Below are 15,452 nucleotides of genomic sequence, written 5' to 3'. Positions count from 1 at the left end.
ATGTCTATTTCGTACCTTTGTCTGTTTGCCAAAAGGCAACTGATACAGCAATTCTACACGGATGTGCAGTGTTTGAAGCCGTGCACTCAGAGTCCACGTCTCAGATCCGTATAATTTTTCAAAAGATGACCATCTGGAAATTGTAAATGTTTACAGATATTTCTATGACTGAAAGTATTGTGGACAGAGCAATTTTCAGTTGAGTGAATGACTTGAAATGGTTCTATTTTATGTTCCCCTGTGATTGGTCTAGAAAATTCGTGCCACCCCTCAACCAGTCGGATGGTTAATTAAAGCCAATGGCGTTGAAGTCTTCCCAGTTTTCCCGCCCTTCAAGCAGTTTGCGTGTGTTTATGTCGAATTCTGATTGGCCCCCTTCAATTTGCTGTGGCCATATCACCGCTGCGTCGTGCAGTAATGAAACTGCTGGGTGAGTTATAAATGTCACAACCTTTGCGTTTATGTCTCGAAATTGTCTCAACATAGGTTTGCATCAAATGGTAATAAATATTATTGATTTTATAATTTTCTCCAGCCAAGTTATCGATGAACTTCTCACATCTGCGTTTTATATTCAAGCAACTAAGGCGTAAAGGGAAGGGAAAAACAGTGATAATTTTTACATGTGTCGTTGTTTACTAGGAAGTTGCATAATAAACGGCCAGCTTATGATCCTTAACCAAACGAATTGGGATTTTTGGCGAAATGACCTCGATTTGTAGCGAAACGACTTAGTGGTGAAAGACTATTCAATCAATCAATCAATCCAACTTTATTTATCAAGGGGAAGGACGAAACAATACAATACTGATAAACTTGTGGCCCTCCTACATCAAATATGTCCTATGTATATACTAAAAATATCATATATATATATATATATACATACATACATATAATGAATGTAACCGAAGAAGTTACAATTCATAGACCCAACGTTTCGACACTCCTGTCTAGTGCCTTCATCAGGGGTGATCTAAACGCTGCAACAAGAGGTCCTTTCACACGATCACTAATTAGCGGTCTTTTTTCTGACGAAGTGTAAATAGGCGTCAGGAAGCAAACCGCCATCGTCACAATGTAAAGGAGCGTGGTTGGAGTTATATAATATATTATTCATTTATCTAATGTAAATGAAGCGGAGCGCCTTCTGTCGCATTTGAATTCAGTAGAGCCGTCGATCCAATTCACCCTTGAGCGTGAAAAGACTAGAAATTTGCCCTCTCTTGATTTAAATGTGTCCAGAGGGGTTCAGGGTAATTTAGAGACAAGTGTCTACCGTAAACCTACCCACACCGACAAATACCTCGCTTTCGATTCTCACCACCCTATTTGCCATAAGAAGTCTGTAGCCAAACCTTTACTTAGGAGGGCTGACTGTCTACCATCTTCATCTATTCGAAGGCTGAGGAGAGGAAATATGTTTCTAATGTCCCAAAGGCAAATGGCTATACAAAAATCTTTCTCCGTAACTTCCAAAAACCAGTTACAACTAGTAACGCTCTTGATGAAAGGGAACCAGCGACTGGTTTTGCTGTTATTCGTTACATTCAGGGTGTTACGGAACCCATCAAGAGAATTTTGAATAACCACAACGTTAAAGTTGCTCAAAAACCTTTTCAGACTTTGGGGCATATTTTCGCCAAACCTAAGGATCCTGTTACGAAAGAATAACGAACCGACGCCATTTATTCTATTCCTTGCAATGACTGTGACAACGAATACATCGGACAGATCAAACGTCAGTTTGGTACACGTTTTAAAGAGCATCAAAAAGCGGTTTTCTTTTGTAAAAAGGAAAATTCTGCTTTATCGGAGCACATATGCCTAACTGAACCATACAATTGGGTGGGATTATTCAAAAATTATCACCACTAATCGACGTTACCACCAGCGCCTTTGTTTGGAGGCTTGGCATATTAACTCCGCCCACGCTCCTTTAAATCGTGACGATGGCGGTTTGCTTCCTAACGCCTATTTACACTTCGTCAGAAAAAGGACCGCTAATTAGGGATCATATAAAAGGACCTCTTGTTGCAGCGTTTAGATCACCCCTGATGAAGGCACTAGATAGGAGTGTCGAAACGTTGGGTCTATGAATTGTAACTTCTTCGGTTACATTCATTAATCTGTAAACCAGAGTAGCATCAAACCACGTCTGATTGTCCACCTGGTTGCCGTGTGAACTTTAATATAATATATATATATATATATATATATATATATATATATATATTTGCACTAAGAGTAATAGGATATAACCTTGATAAAGATACAGAAAGAGAAAAATGGAAAACAATTCAAAGAAGTAAAAAATAAAATGGCAATTTACCTTAAAATGACGAATTTCCTCATTCAAATGGAAAAAGTAGTCATCCAGGAATCTACGTAGATCTGAATTTGAATTTGACACCTTAATTTTGTCTTTAACACTGGTTGGAAACGAATTCCAAAGTTTTGCCCAATTTACTGAGAACGTTCTGCCACCCTCAGTTACCCCATTAACTCTCTTACAGACAAGGTTCCATTCTCCGTATCGACTTTTCCTATAATCTATATCTTAACTCCCAGTAATTAAACCGTTCATGTATTGACGGCAATCACATACTAGGCACTTATGAATGTGTTCACTATGTCCACTATTGTGGACTTCTTGGTTACAATTTTCGTCCGTGGCGCGTTTCTGGGGAAATAAAGAGCATTTGACAGTTGAGAATGAACAGCAAGCGGGTTCGCCAAGTATCACTTTCGGTTTTCCACTGATCCAATGAACTGAGGATAGAGGCATGGAAAGTGGAACTTACCTGGTGCGAAGGCGAACATCTCAAAACGGAGGCCATCACAGAAGGGAAAATGGTGGCTTCTGCCCACTCGAGACATATCTGAAACTGCAGAACTTTTCGCAAACGGTAGGAAACTGGGATCTACCAAATTGGAATCAATGGTTACCAGACCCCGCTACCAGTTTTGACTTTCGCGGATCTTTATGGGAACTAATATTTAGCCTGAGGGAGTCCTCACTTGATATAAAAGGCAAGATGGAAACTTTACTGTTTGAGGTTTTTGTCACCCTTCTCTTGGGAATCCTTTGTGGGGAGGTTTCAAGCACAGGAGAAGTTGTATATGCGGTAAATAGCGGCGGGCCGGCGCATACAGATCTGAACGGAGTTCACTACCAAGCTGACAAACTTACCGTGGGCACCGCGTCTGATTTTGGCAAATCGTTAGCAATTGGAAGAGTCGCCCCGGCAGATCAAATACTCTACCAAACGGAACGATATCACTTTTCAAACTTTGGATACAATATTCCTATAAAGGAAAACGGCGATTATGTGTTGATTTTGAAGTTTTGCGAGGTCTACTTTCAAGGTCCGAGACTGAAGGTAGGTCTCGATCTCGGAACTGAAACGCATGGATAAATCTCCACGTGTGAGAGCGGCAGCGATGAATGCAGCTTAGGTTTAACGGTGTACCCATTCATCTTGTGCAAACCTATTGTATCAAATTAATTTTTGTGTTTTGATGGATGTGCTTTTAATTTTCATGTGGCCTTTGCACTTGCAGGTTGGTTTATTTACATGCAATATGCATGGCAACTTTCTCTACAATAATCAATGTAGGAACTTGTTTATTTTCAGGATTATATAAAGGCTGAACTTATGCGGCAAATAAGGAACACAAAGGCAATAATAATTATATATATATATATTTTTTTGTTTATGGTGAAACTTTGCCTGGCTTTTCCGTGGGAAAATTGTTTTACATCAAGAGCGAAATTTTCGAACGGTTAAATTAAAATTAATAAGTTTTGACCCGCATCTTGTCTCAATACTATTTATGTAAAGATCTTGTTAAAGGTTGAAACAACCGTCTGCCTTTTAGGAATAAATCGGAAAAATTCAACAATGGAATAGTTTAAATTTAAAGAATAAAGCTGTGGTTTCCTCGTTCGGCTATTTGTGTTACTCTTGTATTGACTTATTACAAGGGATGCCCTTAATACAAAAGCGGGTGCTGTTCCTTTAGTTTGAATGAATCGTTTTGAAATTGAGAACACGTGCCGATATATTTTAATTCAATTACATATTCAGTGGAATTCTATTCGATAAAAGAGTGCAAGATACGCTTTCAATGGTTTGTCATTGTGGAGTTCTTGTTTCAAGGTTTTTTTCAGTTTTCAAGGCTAATATTTCCATTTCATACAGTGAAACGGTTTGTTGAAAATTAAAAAGTGCAAAACAAACAAAACATCCTCTTGGGAGAGCCTGTTCATAAAACTACCAAGTACCTTGTTTATCACCATTACCCAATTCTCAGGCTTAAAAGGCTCCAATGGTGCTTGTCTGGTGTAAAAACTGCTCTATTGACTGTAAGAATGCTAGGGTAATTTCCAAGGTAAACTTTTGATTTAACAAAAATTTAAATCTGTGCACCCTGCTAACTCTAATGAAGCAGGTGACAGCTCCTCAATATTACCAAAACAATGATTACTTTATTATTCTCAGTTACATTACTTGTTCCTTAGGTCACTGCTTTAAAGTTTTTCTGTCAACCTTAATTTTGTCACACAAATTTTCTGTGATGCTCTTTTGTGTTTTATGTCTTAACCTTTAAATTTCCTTAAAGTGACTAGCATTTGATTTCTCTTTACTACATTGAGGTCATGTTATTAAAGGAAATAATCACCAACTAAGGAAGCTCTTGATTGTCAAACAAATTCTCCTTTTGAGCACGTTAGGAAATGTATAGAAGCAGTATGGAGAAAATCCTTATTGTTTGTCATTTTTAACCAGAGAATGCTTTTATATTTGATGAATTTCAATTCTGCCTGCTCTTTTATTTTGACTGATTTTCATGATTTATTAAGTTGAACAAATAAAGTTGTAAAATATAAAAAACAATAACTCATTTACAGTAGTGAAGCCAAGTCTTCAAAAAGGGGTGAAACAGCAGTTGACATTCTTTTATGCATATCTAGTCCTGTATTTTATCATGCCTAATAGTATTGCACCTCTTCTACCCTTTTACTCTCAGAAGTGATCATGACATAATGTCTCCTTACAGTATCAATACAATATCAGGCTGCAAAGTGGTGAGAATAACACAAAATATTAACTAAGGGATTATCATTTGATCAAACACCAAATTCTCATAACAGTATTCATAAGAAATGTATCTCGGACAGTAAAGAGAAATTTCATTGAGATATTGGAAGTTGAGGGTTGAGGACCCTAACCTCACTTTCATATTGAGGCAAGATTATATTTTACATTATTGTGAGGCAGTTTCTTGGACTCTAAACTTGTTTAAGACTGAAAAAGAAGTTTCATAACAAAAAGATTTGTTGCATGTAAAGTTTACAGGTTTTCAATTCTGCAGATTTTAAGGACTGTCCTCCACCTGAAAGAATAATTTTGCTACAACCCTGTAACAAACTCTGCATGTATGGCATGGGTCACTTTGTATCTCTTTCTTTGTGGATCACCAAAAACATAATTTTATTGTGAAGTCTACAACAGCTAATCAGATTTGAAAATATTAGGTTTTTTCGATTATTAATACTCTGCTGCTCAAAGAGAAAATTGGGATGATTTGTTCTTTGCAGAAATTAATTTCCTTCCAAACCACAAACATTTGTTATGGCAAACATTAGTTGATTAGCAAAAAGGTTCTTCCACTACTTTTTGATGCAACAAAGGTTTTGGATTAATGAAGTGTTAATTCTAGAATACAGGGGGTAAGTTTCTAAATAAACTGTGGTGCTGCATTGGTGGTTGGGGGGGAAGTACAAAAAGATGATTTGGTTTTATCAACTGAGTTGATAATGTAAATCGGCTGCTGTGAAGAGCCTTTAAAGCTGATGATTCAAGCATTAGCCCTTCCTCGGAACGATTTAAAGACACAAACTTACTGATCCAATTTGGAGATGTTTAGAGAGAAGTCTACATTTTTGTTTCGTTTTCTTTGCAGGTGTTTGATGTGGCAGTAAATCAACATACTGTACTTAAAGGATTAGACATTTATGAGAGAGTTGGTAGAGGGGTTGGTCATGATGAGTACATTCCATTTCGAATAAACAACAACCAGGTTCTGATCGATGGGGAAACATTACCATTTAGTGGAACTGTTTATGTTGAATTTATGAAGGTAAGTTGGTTTGTACAAATTTTTAACATTTTTATGTGTGAAGAGATTGTATCTCATAGTGAACATGGGGAGTTGTGAGACTGACCCCTCCATTTCATTAATTTTGGCAAAAACAGGAAACCCAGGAATTGGATTCTATTTTTTTTCACTATAGTTTCTCATACGCTGTTTTGTTATTTAAAATCAGGGCTACTATGATAATCCCAAAGTTAATGCTGTTTTAGTTATGAAAGGAACTCTAGAGGGTGAGTACCATTTTCCATTTTTTTCCAATTTTGAGGTTCATACTGTAAGTTATGTACTAAGTTTTTTGGCTTGCATTTGTGGATCAAGTGTAAAGTGCGTGGGCCATAAATGTGAGCTGGAAAAAGGAGGTTGGTAAGATATGTTTTGTATCTCTGGGTTCAAAAAAATATTTCAATTCAAACAAACTTTGGAATTGAGTGGGCTGTATAGGGAATTAGCTCCTGCTGAATTGACCAATCACAGCACGTGCAGGAACTGCGAGATATAGTAACTGGCTCTTTGCCAGACAATGTACATGTAATTAAATAGTTAGGAGAAATACTTGACAACAGAGAGTGCCAGGATTGAAGAACAATCTTCATTGAAGAAGAGCTTGGCATTATCAAGTGAAGGATACTAAGGGCACTGACTGAAGAATTTTTTTGGACAATTCTGGACAGAATTTCTGGACAATTATTCCCTAACTGGAACAGTGGATTTTTTTTTTGAATGCCATCCACTGCTCTCTCTTACAGATGTACCAAAGTTACCTCCTCTATCACGCCCAGGGGAAGATAATGAAGATGATGATGAAGATGAAGAAAGTAAAGAAGATAAACCTAAGAAACAGCGCAAGATTTCTGGCCCTAAAGCAATTGACCCTTATGCCAACGATGAATCAAGCATGTTAATTCCTATAGCTATAGCTATTGCAGTGTTTCTACCAACACTATTTTGTCTGTGTAAATTGTGATAGCTACAGCTTGGTTGATTTTATTTATTTCACCGTGTTACACTATAGCAAATTTCTGTTACCCAAAGCTTTGAAAACAGCTGAATAAAAATTCATTCTCCAAGGTAAAAGTTTTTAGTAGCTAAAATACTGTGCATCAGTGCCATAGGTTTACAAGGTGTTTCATACCATGATAGTTTTTCAGTGTTGGTCCTAATAGTGAAAACTTCCAAAGGATCACAATTGTGTTTTCATTTGGATTTAGTCTTGATAAGTTGATTCCTTATCACCAAGATGTAAATTGTAATTTGAACTCCAATTTTCAATTATTTGCCATAGTTTGTAATTACAACTTGATAAAGGTGATTTTTTTAAAACTCCTTTTGCTCTCAGGATCTGAAAGTTAATGCTTCAAACCAATGTCACTTGTTGCTCTGCAGGCTAATCCTGGGTATTTGGTGATGTTTGAAAACCATATCCCCTTTTTGATAATTTTCTTCATTCTAATTGCTTATCTGCTTGACAGTGTACTGAAAATATATGGAGAATTTACATTCTAATACCTTCTGGATTTATAAAGTTTGACTGAACTTCTCTTATCACCTCTTGACACCAGCCTACTCTTAAACCTGTTGTTCATCAAATTTTTACAACAGAAAGGCTTCATGATGAATTATTATTTATGAAAAAACAAAACCAAGCAAAGGGTCTGTCAAGTTAGTGATATTATTAAGTTTTAGATATTAAGTGAATTTGTGTTAAATAAAGTTTACCATCACATTGGTTATGTAAACAAGTGTGTAGTCTTGGGTATCTTTCCATGCCAAACTTTTGAAGAAATGCTTAACAAACAGATTTTATCTTGCGGTGTGTCTGTTCAGTGTGGGTCTCAGACGATGTCAAAATGTGGCATGCAAAGCACAGCCAAACATGTCATCAATGTGACATCTTCTGTGATCTATTACTGTACAGACCCACAGCAACATGGAATGTATTTGTTTTGCGTGATTAAAAAGGATGTGTTGTTAATGGTGATGTCATCCATGCATCTGTACTTTCCTCCATTAAAATGTGTGCATTATTCAGCTTATCATGTAAATTTAATTTGATAGCTGAACTAAAAATTTACCATCTTCACTCACATGAAGCTTTTAACACAGCAGGTCATAGCAAGCAGTATGCTTGATGCATATAATACTTGTATGTGCTTACTCACACCAACATATTCTTTATTAGTGAATTCATAGAAATTTTTTCCTATGCTTTGTGTTTTGGTTATCCAACACAATTGAAAACTGTTTTTAAACAGAACATGATCCTGTACATATTTGGTCAATATGATTTCTTGACTGACAACTCCCCCCAACTAACTGGTGTTACAAGATGTGACCCTTCAGGAACAGATGTTGAATAACCCCCCTTTTCATAGGACCTCTATTATCTGAATTTTTTGATTTTCTGGGCATGCTTCCCTGCTCTCTGCTCCTAGTATCTTTAAACATTTATATTCATATTTTTGATAATCTGAACTTTCAACCATCCAGACTACTAAGCCTGGTCCACACAAGTCCCGAATGATCAAAGTTCAATGACGTGTACAATGATTGTTTGCGTACCAATAGCTTGTGAGGAGTGAGAAGGAACAAGGAACTTTAAAGTTACTTTTTGACACTCAAATATATATTTCAATTTAACCCTTCCCTTAAAAAAAAAACAAAAACAACAACAACAACAACAAAGGTTTAATATAATCTAGGCATCAACATTAAGCTCCAGTATAAACTAAGCAAGAAGAAGTATTTAGGACCATTATGAATTGATATGTCTTTGCTTTATTTGAAATTGATACCACAACAGATAAATAGCATGCATCTCTGTGATAAAAAAATCTTCCCAATTCAACAGACTGTAGCCCTATTTCCTAACTTAATAAATATTAAAAATCCAAAATTTCAAAACGTGTCACCTTGAAAACCATACCCCTTATTAAAAGTCGTAAAGAAGCAGTATGAGAAAACAATACATTAAATAGTTACATTCTTTATCTACTTGGCAAATTATGTAACTGTTCAAAACAGTTCATAAGCTAAGGCTTATAAAATAATGTACATGAATGTTTTTTTTTCTAATGTATAAAGCCCATTCATTTTGATTTGAAACAAATACTTTTAGGAATTAAGTAGTATTGAAGAAATGAATCTTTTTGGCAAATAATATTTTCTATGCTAAGCTTTAGCTCTACTAAAGAGGAATTTTATTCACTTTTCTCATAAATAGTTTCATCTTGTACTTGCAGCTCTCTTTTGTTTCCTCTTTGGTTTGATTTCCAAATTCAACTGGTAAATACTGTACAAAATTTACAATGATAGTCTCTTTTCAATCGATAAGCATAACAAATAATCAGTAAATACCATCAAATAAAGCAATGCTCCTCACAGGTGAGTTGCTAATTAAATAATTCCAGAAAAAAATCCTGAAAAAAATTCAGGTTTTGAGTGAAAATTCAGCAGCTCCTCACCTGTGAGGTTCATTACTTTACTTGATTTTCATCTGCAGGCCAATGACATATATTACATTGAAAAATTGAGTATATACCCTCTCTAACATTCAATATTCAAGATGATAATTATCTAGTACATCTTTAAATAAGTTTGATTATGTTGCATTCTCAAATTTTGATTTATTTGATTTGTAGAAATGGATCTTTTAAAAGAGTAAACCTTCACAGGATTGGGGCCTTCAGATTTGTATGTTTTTCAAGCCTTGTTGCTCAAATTTTCATTTTCTTTTTGTATAGATAAATTTGCTTCAAAAACCGTATAATTTTTATCTCATCCATCGACTTATGAAATGGTTTGTGGTCTACTTCTTCTTTAGCTATCTGCCTGGGCCTGTAAATAATAACTTTCTATCACTTCAAGCCCAAAAGTATTGTGCCAGGGGCAATTAATTTCATCAAAACAATGTGTCACCATATCATTTTGCTTGAGTTTAATTCCTCTGAAAAATGTTCACTTATGTTATGTACCATCAGTCACTTTTATAGTGAAAACCATTTTCACCATTAACATTTGAAACTGGTTTCTGTTGCAATTTTGGAGAAGGTTTAAAGAACCGAAACACTCCGCGCACAATTATGAGAAACCAGTACAACTGTACACTGAACAACAACAAGCAGAATGAATTGCAAAAGAGAGGTATTTTAAACGGAGTGTGTAGAAAGGGTACGTTGGCATAATGAGCATAACACCAGTACATATAGGGATAAACAAGTACTCTACAACACAGAAACATAGTTGCTAAAAGAACACCATTAGTTACATACAAGATTGATTTCCTCATTTCAAACTGAAAAAGAAAATAGTGAAACACAGTTAGAAGATAATTTGTAGGTTTTCTGCTTACTGGTAAAGGGCAATGGGGTCTGAGGAGTGGAACAAATATACCCTGTTCTCATAAACTAATTACACTAAAAGTGGTTTTAGGGTTTTAATTGCAAGTTGGAGTTTAGATCAAAAGACTACCATAGTGTACCTTCTTTGACACTCTACAAATTGTCTGGAGTACATGTAGGTAAAAAAGGGTTAAGTATGTACTTGAGTGGCCCATCTAGCTGGTACTTACCCCACCTTCCATAGCATGAAGTGTCTAGGAGTATAATACCCCCCCCCCTTTCCCCTGGATGGGATGTCAGTCTATATCAAGGTTAGTAGTACCCCCAACATTTCATCAGGTTTGACCTGAAACTTTGCCAGTATCCATTTTAACTCCTGTGTGAAGAAAGGTAGTGTGAAAGTGAGGTGTTTTTCCCAAGAAAACAACACAATCATCTGACCAGGTCTGGAACCCAGACCTTTCTACCTGGAATATAAAATCCAGTGCACTAGACATTAGCCCATTGCCTCTCCTACTTTCAGCAGTAATGTAAACCATATCAAACTGGTATAGGATAGAACCTGATGGTAGGTAACTGGCAAGTCTTGTATAGGTAATTGTTGCATGCAACCAAGTTGCATGTACCAATAAAAATCAGTAATATGATAAAAATCATGATTTTCCCAAGAATGGGACTAATACCGTTTCTAAGACTGCCTTGAAGGACAAGAATGGAGTGCTCATCTCATTAAGATATACACATGCTAAGAAGAAGTCTCCTTTTTGCTTCCTCCATATCTAAAATAGAAAGAAAACAATTCTTAGAAACCATATTTGATTAAAAAGTATGTAAGACTATTAGAAAAAAAGAAGTCAGAATTGTAGTTTTGATGTACTATTTCAAAAATGAGTGCAAGAGTTTCATTGGGGTTTCCATGGCAAATACAAGAAAACTGATGAAAGCACTAGGTTGCAGACTAGTGATTTTATTGTTTTTAAGTGTTTGGAAACCCTGCTGAAACCCTCGAACTTGTTTTTGAAATAGCTTTTCAATCACGCCTCAGGAGTAAAAGAAAATGGAATTATTCACAAATTTTTCACATGTGGTTGCAAGTTTGTTGTATTGATATTTAAATTACAAAATGAGTTCGCTATAGTTTGATGCTTTATCAAACTCAAGGGTTTGATATTAAATAAAACTCATGAATAGCACATCATTCTAGTGTTTCACCAGGGTTTCAAACCACATGCATGAGATGAAATTGGTGTGTCTTGGTTGGATGATCACCTTATGAATAGTTAATGAGTTTTAGAAGAAAATATCTATTTTCTCAAACAGGGATCCTGGGTTTCTTTACCAAGTGCACAGTACTGGTGTTTATTATCCAACTGCACAAAGTAGAGTACAGTCAAATAATGTATGAATAGAGCGTAAATATACTGTGATATTGTACAGTTATTTGAACAGTTGATGATTTTGTACTGTAAAAAAACCTGTTTAACCAGTGGGCTGTGCATGCTATGCTTTTCTATCCACTTTGCTCTACCCGCCTTATGAGATTTAAACAGAAAGACTTAGGAGAAAAACAAGCAGTTGGATAATAAATAACTTATTAGATGTTTTGGTGTGTAGTATCAATGGGTATTTATACTCATTGTTTGTATTTTAACTCAATCTACATGCTCATCAAAATACAGCAAAACCTGTAAAAATACTCAGAGAAGGTACATGGGAAAATATTTGGCTGGAGGTCATGATGCATGGACAGGGTGTGCTGAGGTCCACACATCGTGATGTCTAGCCAAATATTTTTCCCATGAGGCCCTTCCACTCAGTCAATAAATACATAATAATAAGTATCATTGCTTACAGTAATAGCAGGAAACCCAACAAGAGGGAGAAGAAGGTGGTGGAAGACAATCAGTTTCTTCTTTTTAAAAAATTTTGTCCAAATATAGTACAAGTCTCTCTGTGGGTCTTCTTGCTTTTCTTCAAGATAAGTTCCAATAAACATCACCACCACATCATAATAAAAATAACTCAATCCAAAGTAGGCATACAGGGTTAAAATTGGTTGCCTGCAAAAAAAAAGTTATGAATTTCATGATCTATACCAGGCTGTCACTGGCCCATTCAGTATTTTCTTAAGCGACTTGTTACTTACAGGGTTATCGCTATGAAATGATGCTACTGGCAGAAATTTCAAGTGAGGCAGCTGAAAGCCAGACAGTGTTGGATATCAGACAATTTTAAGTGCACAACGTCAGAAGAACCCATTGTGCTTTACCAAGCAATTGCCGCTTTTTCATCCAGTGAATTTCCCCCCGAGTTGGCACTAAGCAATAACCCCGAAAATTGATTGTGAAATTGGAAGTGATCAGCAAGTACTATTCACCTCCATACAGCCAAAGAAACAAAATCCAGCATCAAGAGTTCAATTTCTGATCAAGTATTCAGTGCATTGCTTGAAATAAACCAATGTTTTTGGTTTCTGTGTAGTATTTACTGATTAAAAATAAATTAACTAAGGGTAAGTGAAAGTGGTAGCAAATATCCACCACTATTCATGACCACTTTGATGAATAATTGTTAAGTAGTTCAGGTAAAAGGCCCACCATACCAGTTTCTTCTAGCTATAAATATACATGTAGGTTAGGTTACCCCTGATTAAGTCTTTATTTTTCTCATGTGGAAGGAATTTGGAAATGTTTGTTTACAAAAGCACAAATGGTAAGATAATTTCCATTTTCTACTGCTTGATCTTTATATGACCACCAATGACAAAAACCCATCAGTCAATACATGTATATCTATTATTAACCCAAACCAAAACTACATATATCCCAGCAGAGAATCTATAATTGGAGGGGGGAGGAAGGTCCTGGTCCTGCTTCATGCATGAAATTTTTTAGAAAAATTCACGCTTCACAAATACACATAAAAAATAACTTCTGATCCCTCTTCTTGGGTACATGGTTTCAGGTTGATCCTGAGGTTTTCACGAAATGAAAAAAAAATTCATGGTCTCATATGTTTCATGAGGCAAATCAAGATTCATGCTGGTTTATAAATTCACAAATTGCCCTCATCTTTCTATAAAACTCACATGCCACATATTAAGTTTGGCCTTATGGCCTTAATCACCCATCACATACACAAACCCTTTGCCAACCTCTAATTAGGTGTATTTCTTGTTGCATGTAATAATCAGAGCTCAGAAACAGGAGAATTCAGGGCACTGCCCAGAAACAAAGAACCCAGGTGCCTCAGGCAACACTCTATTGTCTTAGGGATTGTATGCCTCTTTTACAAAAGCTTTTAATAGATAAGCAACCATGCTCTCTGAGAAAAGAACCTTGAGGTAACCTGAGATTATTTTGAGAGCACAGGTTTGGAATAAGTTGTTATATGTAACCACATCAATAATTAAAATGCCTCGAGCTTGTATCCTCATTTGGTACAAATATTTACCATATAAACCTCTTTTGTCTTGAGTTTAGTTTTAATTTATTTGCAAGTTTGAATAAAGGATATGTAGACTATTATTTTAAAATGCCTTTCTCAAAATCAACACTTGTTTGCATTTGTGGTCGGCAAAAAGAACAAATAGTCTTTCTTAGGAAGAATTAGAAAACATGATTGAAACAATATGGTGGTCAGTTTCTATCCAGAGTACAATGACATAAACAAAATAAATTTCTGAGCTTATTTCATGGCAAAAGGAAAGGGAGAAAGAGAGAGAGAGGAAAAAAAAAGAGGAATTGCTGGTTCATATCTGACTACGCCTGAGACACGCTTTAATCTGACAATTATCTTAGATAGAGCAATCAAGAATGGGTGGTAACCTCCACTTCGCGCTGGCTATTGATTGGATAAACTTCCACTCCGCATTTAAATCTCTACGGTAATTTATTTATTAAAGATACTTATCAATATGGTGTCTATCTGAGAAAGGATTGTTGCTATTAAAGCAATTTATTATACATGAAATTAAGCAAGCAGAAAAAAATAGGTGTTTCGAGAAGTTTTTAGTGTGGATTTCCCACTTAGAGTTTTTTTTAAAACAGCAAACATTAGACTAGGATTAATGTCATCCTTCCCTCACGCGGGAAGTAACCGCCAATACAAAATAATAAAAATTAAGTACGATACTTTTTAATAGGCAGGTTTTGGTCTCCAAAATTCACCTGTTTCTCAGCCCCGGACATCAAAACAAACAATTTGCCTAAATTTGCGCTGAATGTCAACAGATGTTCGCGGATTGTTGAAAGAAGCAAAGAAAAAAAAAATTTAAATCACTTAGAATAAAGAAGAAAATATTGATATGAAAAAACTTGCGCAATAACATCAAAGCTGGCGAGTTTTCGACATACCGGAACACAAAAGGCAGCAAATGTCGACAGTGACACCTTATCGCATGAAATTGAAGTTATTAAGTGTTTACGGAAGTCGATTTTTTTTTCCTTTACCTGTGTAACATGATGTCAGTGGAGGTGAAAACAACTTTTAAACCAACGAGAGAGGCGCCAAGCGCTTGAAGCGCCGACACAAACCTGTCAAAAAGTAAATAGTAAAATTGTTTCATCTAAAGAAGGAATCAATTTTTTCTAAATTCTAAAAATCGCGTCATAATGGATTTTGCATTTACAATGGCGAAAAAGCTTTTTAGTATAAGTTTAGTTCTGTGTATACACGCACACCAGGTCTGGTTTCTTTTGAATCACATCTCCCCATTTAACTTACCGTGTACTTATGGCAAATCTGTCGACATAGTTCAGTCCTGGAAAAATGTACCGCTGCAGGAAGGTGAAAAAAACGTGGGACGACGGAAAGGCGAAGAAGCCGGCTATAAACAAGGTGATACCCACCATTATCGCGGCAGACGTGATTTTACATGCATGCCAAGAAATGCTAATTTCGGACCGGCCGTCAGTGCGGTTGTCTCCTGTCAAATCACGCCATCTTTTCCGA

The 15,452-nt window shown here is 35.9% G+C and overlaps 2 protein-coding genes and 1 long non-coding RNA gene across 3 annotated transcripts; 1 reads left to right on the top strand and 2 right to left on the bottom strand.

Moving 5' to 3' along the window:
* Window positions 1-2: 2 nt before the first annotated feature.
* On the bottom strand, window positions 3-2,893 carry LOC149036651 (uncharacterized). Its single transcript, XR_016181538.1, has 3 exons — window positions 2,805-2,893; window positions 2,333-2,394; window positions 3-133 (listed from the first exon to the last, which is right to left on the bottom strand). It is a non-coding gene; the product is annotated as an uncharacterized LOC149036651 (long non-coding RNA).
* On the top strand, window positions 2,847-7,898 carry LOC113666243 (malectin-A). Its single transcript, XM_027182002.2, has 4 exons — window positions 2,847-3,383; window positions 5,971-6,147; window positions 6,335-6,392; window positions 6,909-7,898. The coding sequence occupies exons 1-4, from the start codon at window positions 3,039-3,041 to the stop codon at window positions 7,124-7,126; spliced, it is 798 nt and encodes a 265-aa protein (XP_027037803.2). The 5' UTR covers window positions 2,847-3,038; the 3' UTR covers window positions 7,127-7,898.
* A 934-nt stretch (window positions 7,899-8,832) lies between these two features.
* Window positions 8,833-15,421, bottom strand: LOC113666242 (ceramide synthase). The gene is made up of 5 exons (XM_027182000.2): window positions 15,225-15,421; window positions 14,951-15,034; window positions 12,352-12,559; window positions 11,183-11,278; window positions 8,833-10,453 (listed from the first exon to the last, which is right to left on the bottom strand). Exons 1-5 carry the CDS (start codon window positions 15,350-15,352, stop codon window positions 10,136-10,138), a joined length of 834 nt encoding a protein of 277 aa, XP_027037801.2. The 5' UTR covers window positions 15,353-15,421; the 3' UTR covers window positions 8,833-10,135.
* Between the last annotated feature and the right edge of the window lie 31 nt (window positions 15,422-15,452).

The sequence above is a fragment of the Pocillopora damicornis genome, chromosome 12, assembly GCF_964200805.1.
Source record: "Pocillopora damicornis chromosome 12, jaPocDami1.2, whole genome shotgun sequence".
In the NCBI taxonomy this organism is placed as follows: Eukaryota; Metazoa; Cnidaria; class Anthozoa; order Scleractinia; family Pocilloporidae; genus Pocillopora; species Pocillopora damicornis.
The sequence above is the reverse complement of the archived record's forward strand: the minus strand, read 5'-3'. Positions and strand labels throughout refer to the sequence as shown.

Excerpts from the sequence above, each read along its gene's own strand:
- LOC113666242 (XM_027182000.2), bottom strand. The coding sequence starts at position 15,352 with ATGGTGGGTATCACCTTGTTTATAGCCGGCTTCTTCGCCTTTCCGTCG. Across the intron at positions 15,035-15,224 it reads AGATTTGCCATAAGTACACG|GTTTGTGTCGGCGCTTCAAG; the intron begins GTAAGTTAAATG and ends ACTTTTTGACAG. Across the intron at positions 12,560-14,950 it reads ACTGACATCATGTTACACAG|GCAACCAATTTTAACCCTGT; the intron begins GTAAAGGAAAAA and ends TTTTTTTTGCAG.
- LOC113666243 (XM_027182002.2), top strand. The coding sequence starts at position 3,039 with ATGGAAACTTTACTGTTTGAGGTTTTTGTCACCCTTCTCTTGGGAATC. Across the intron at positions 3,384-5,970 it reads TTCAAGGTCCGAGACTGAAG|GTGTTTGATGTGGCAGTAAA; the intron begins GTAGGTCTCGAT and ends TTTTCTTTGCAG. Across the intron at positions 6,148-6,334 it reads TTTATGTTGAATTTATGAAG|GGCTACTATGATAATCCCAA; the intron begins GTAAGTTGGTTT and ends ATTTAAAATCAG.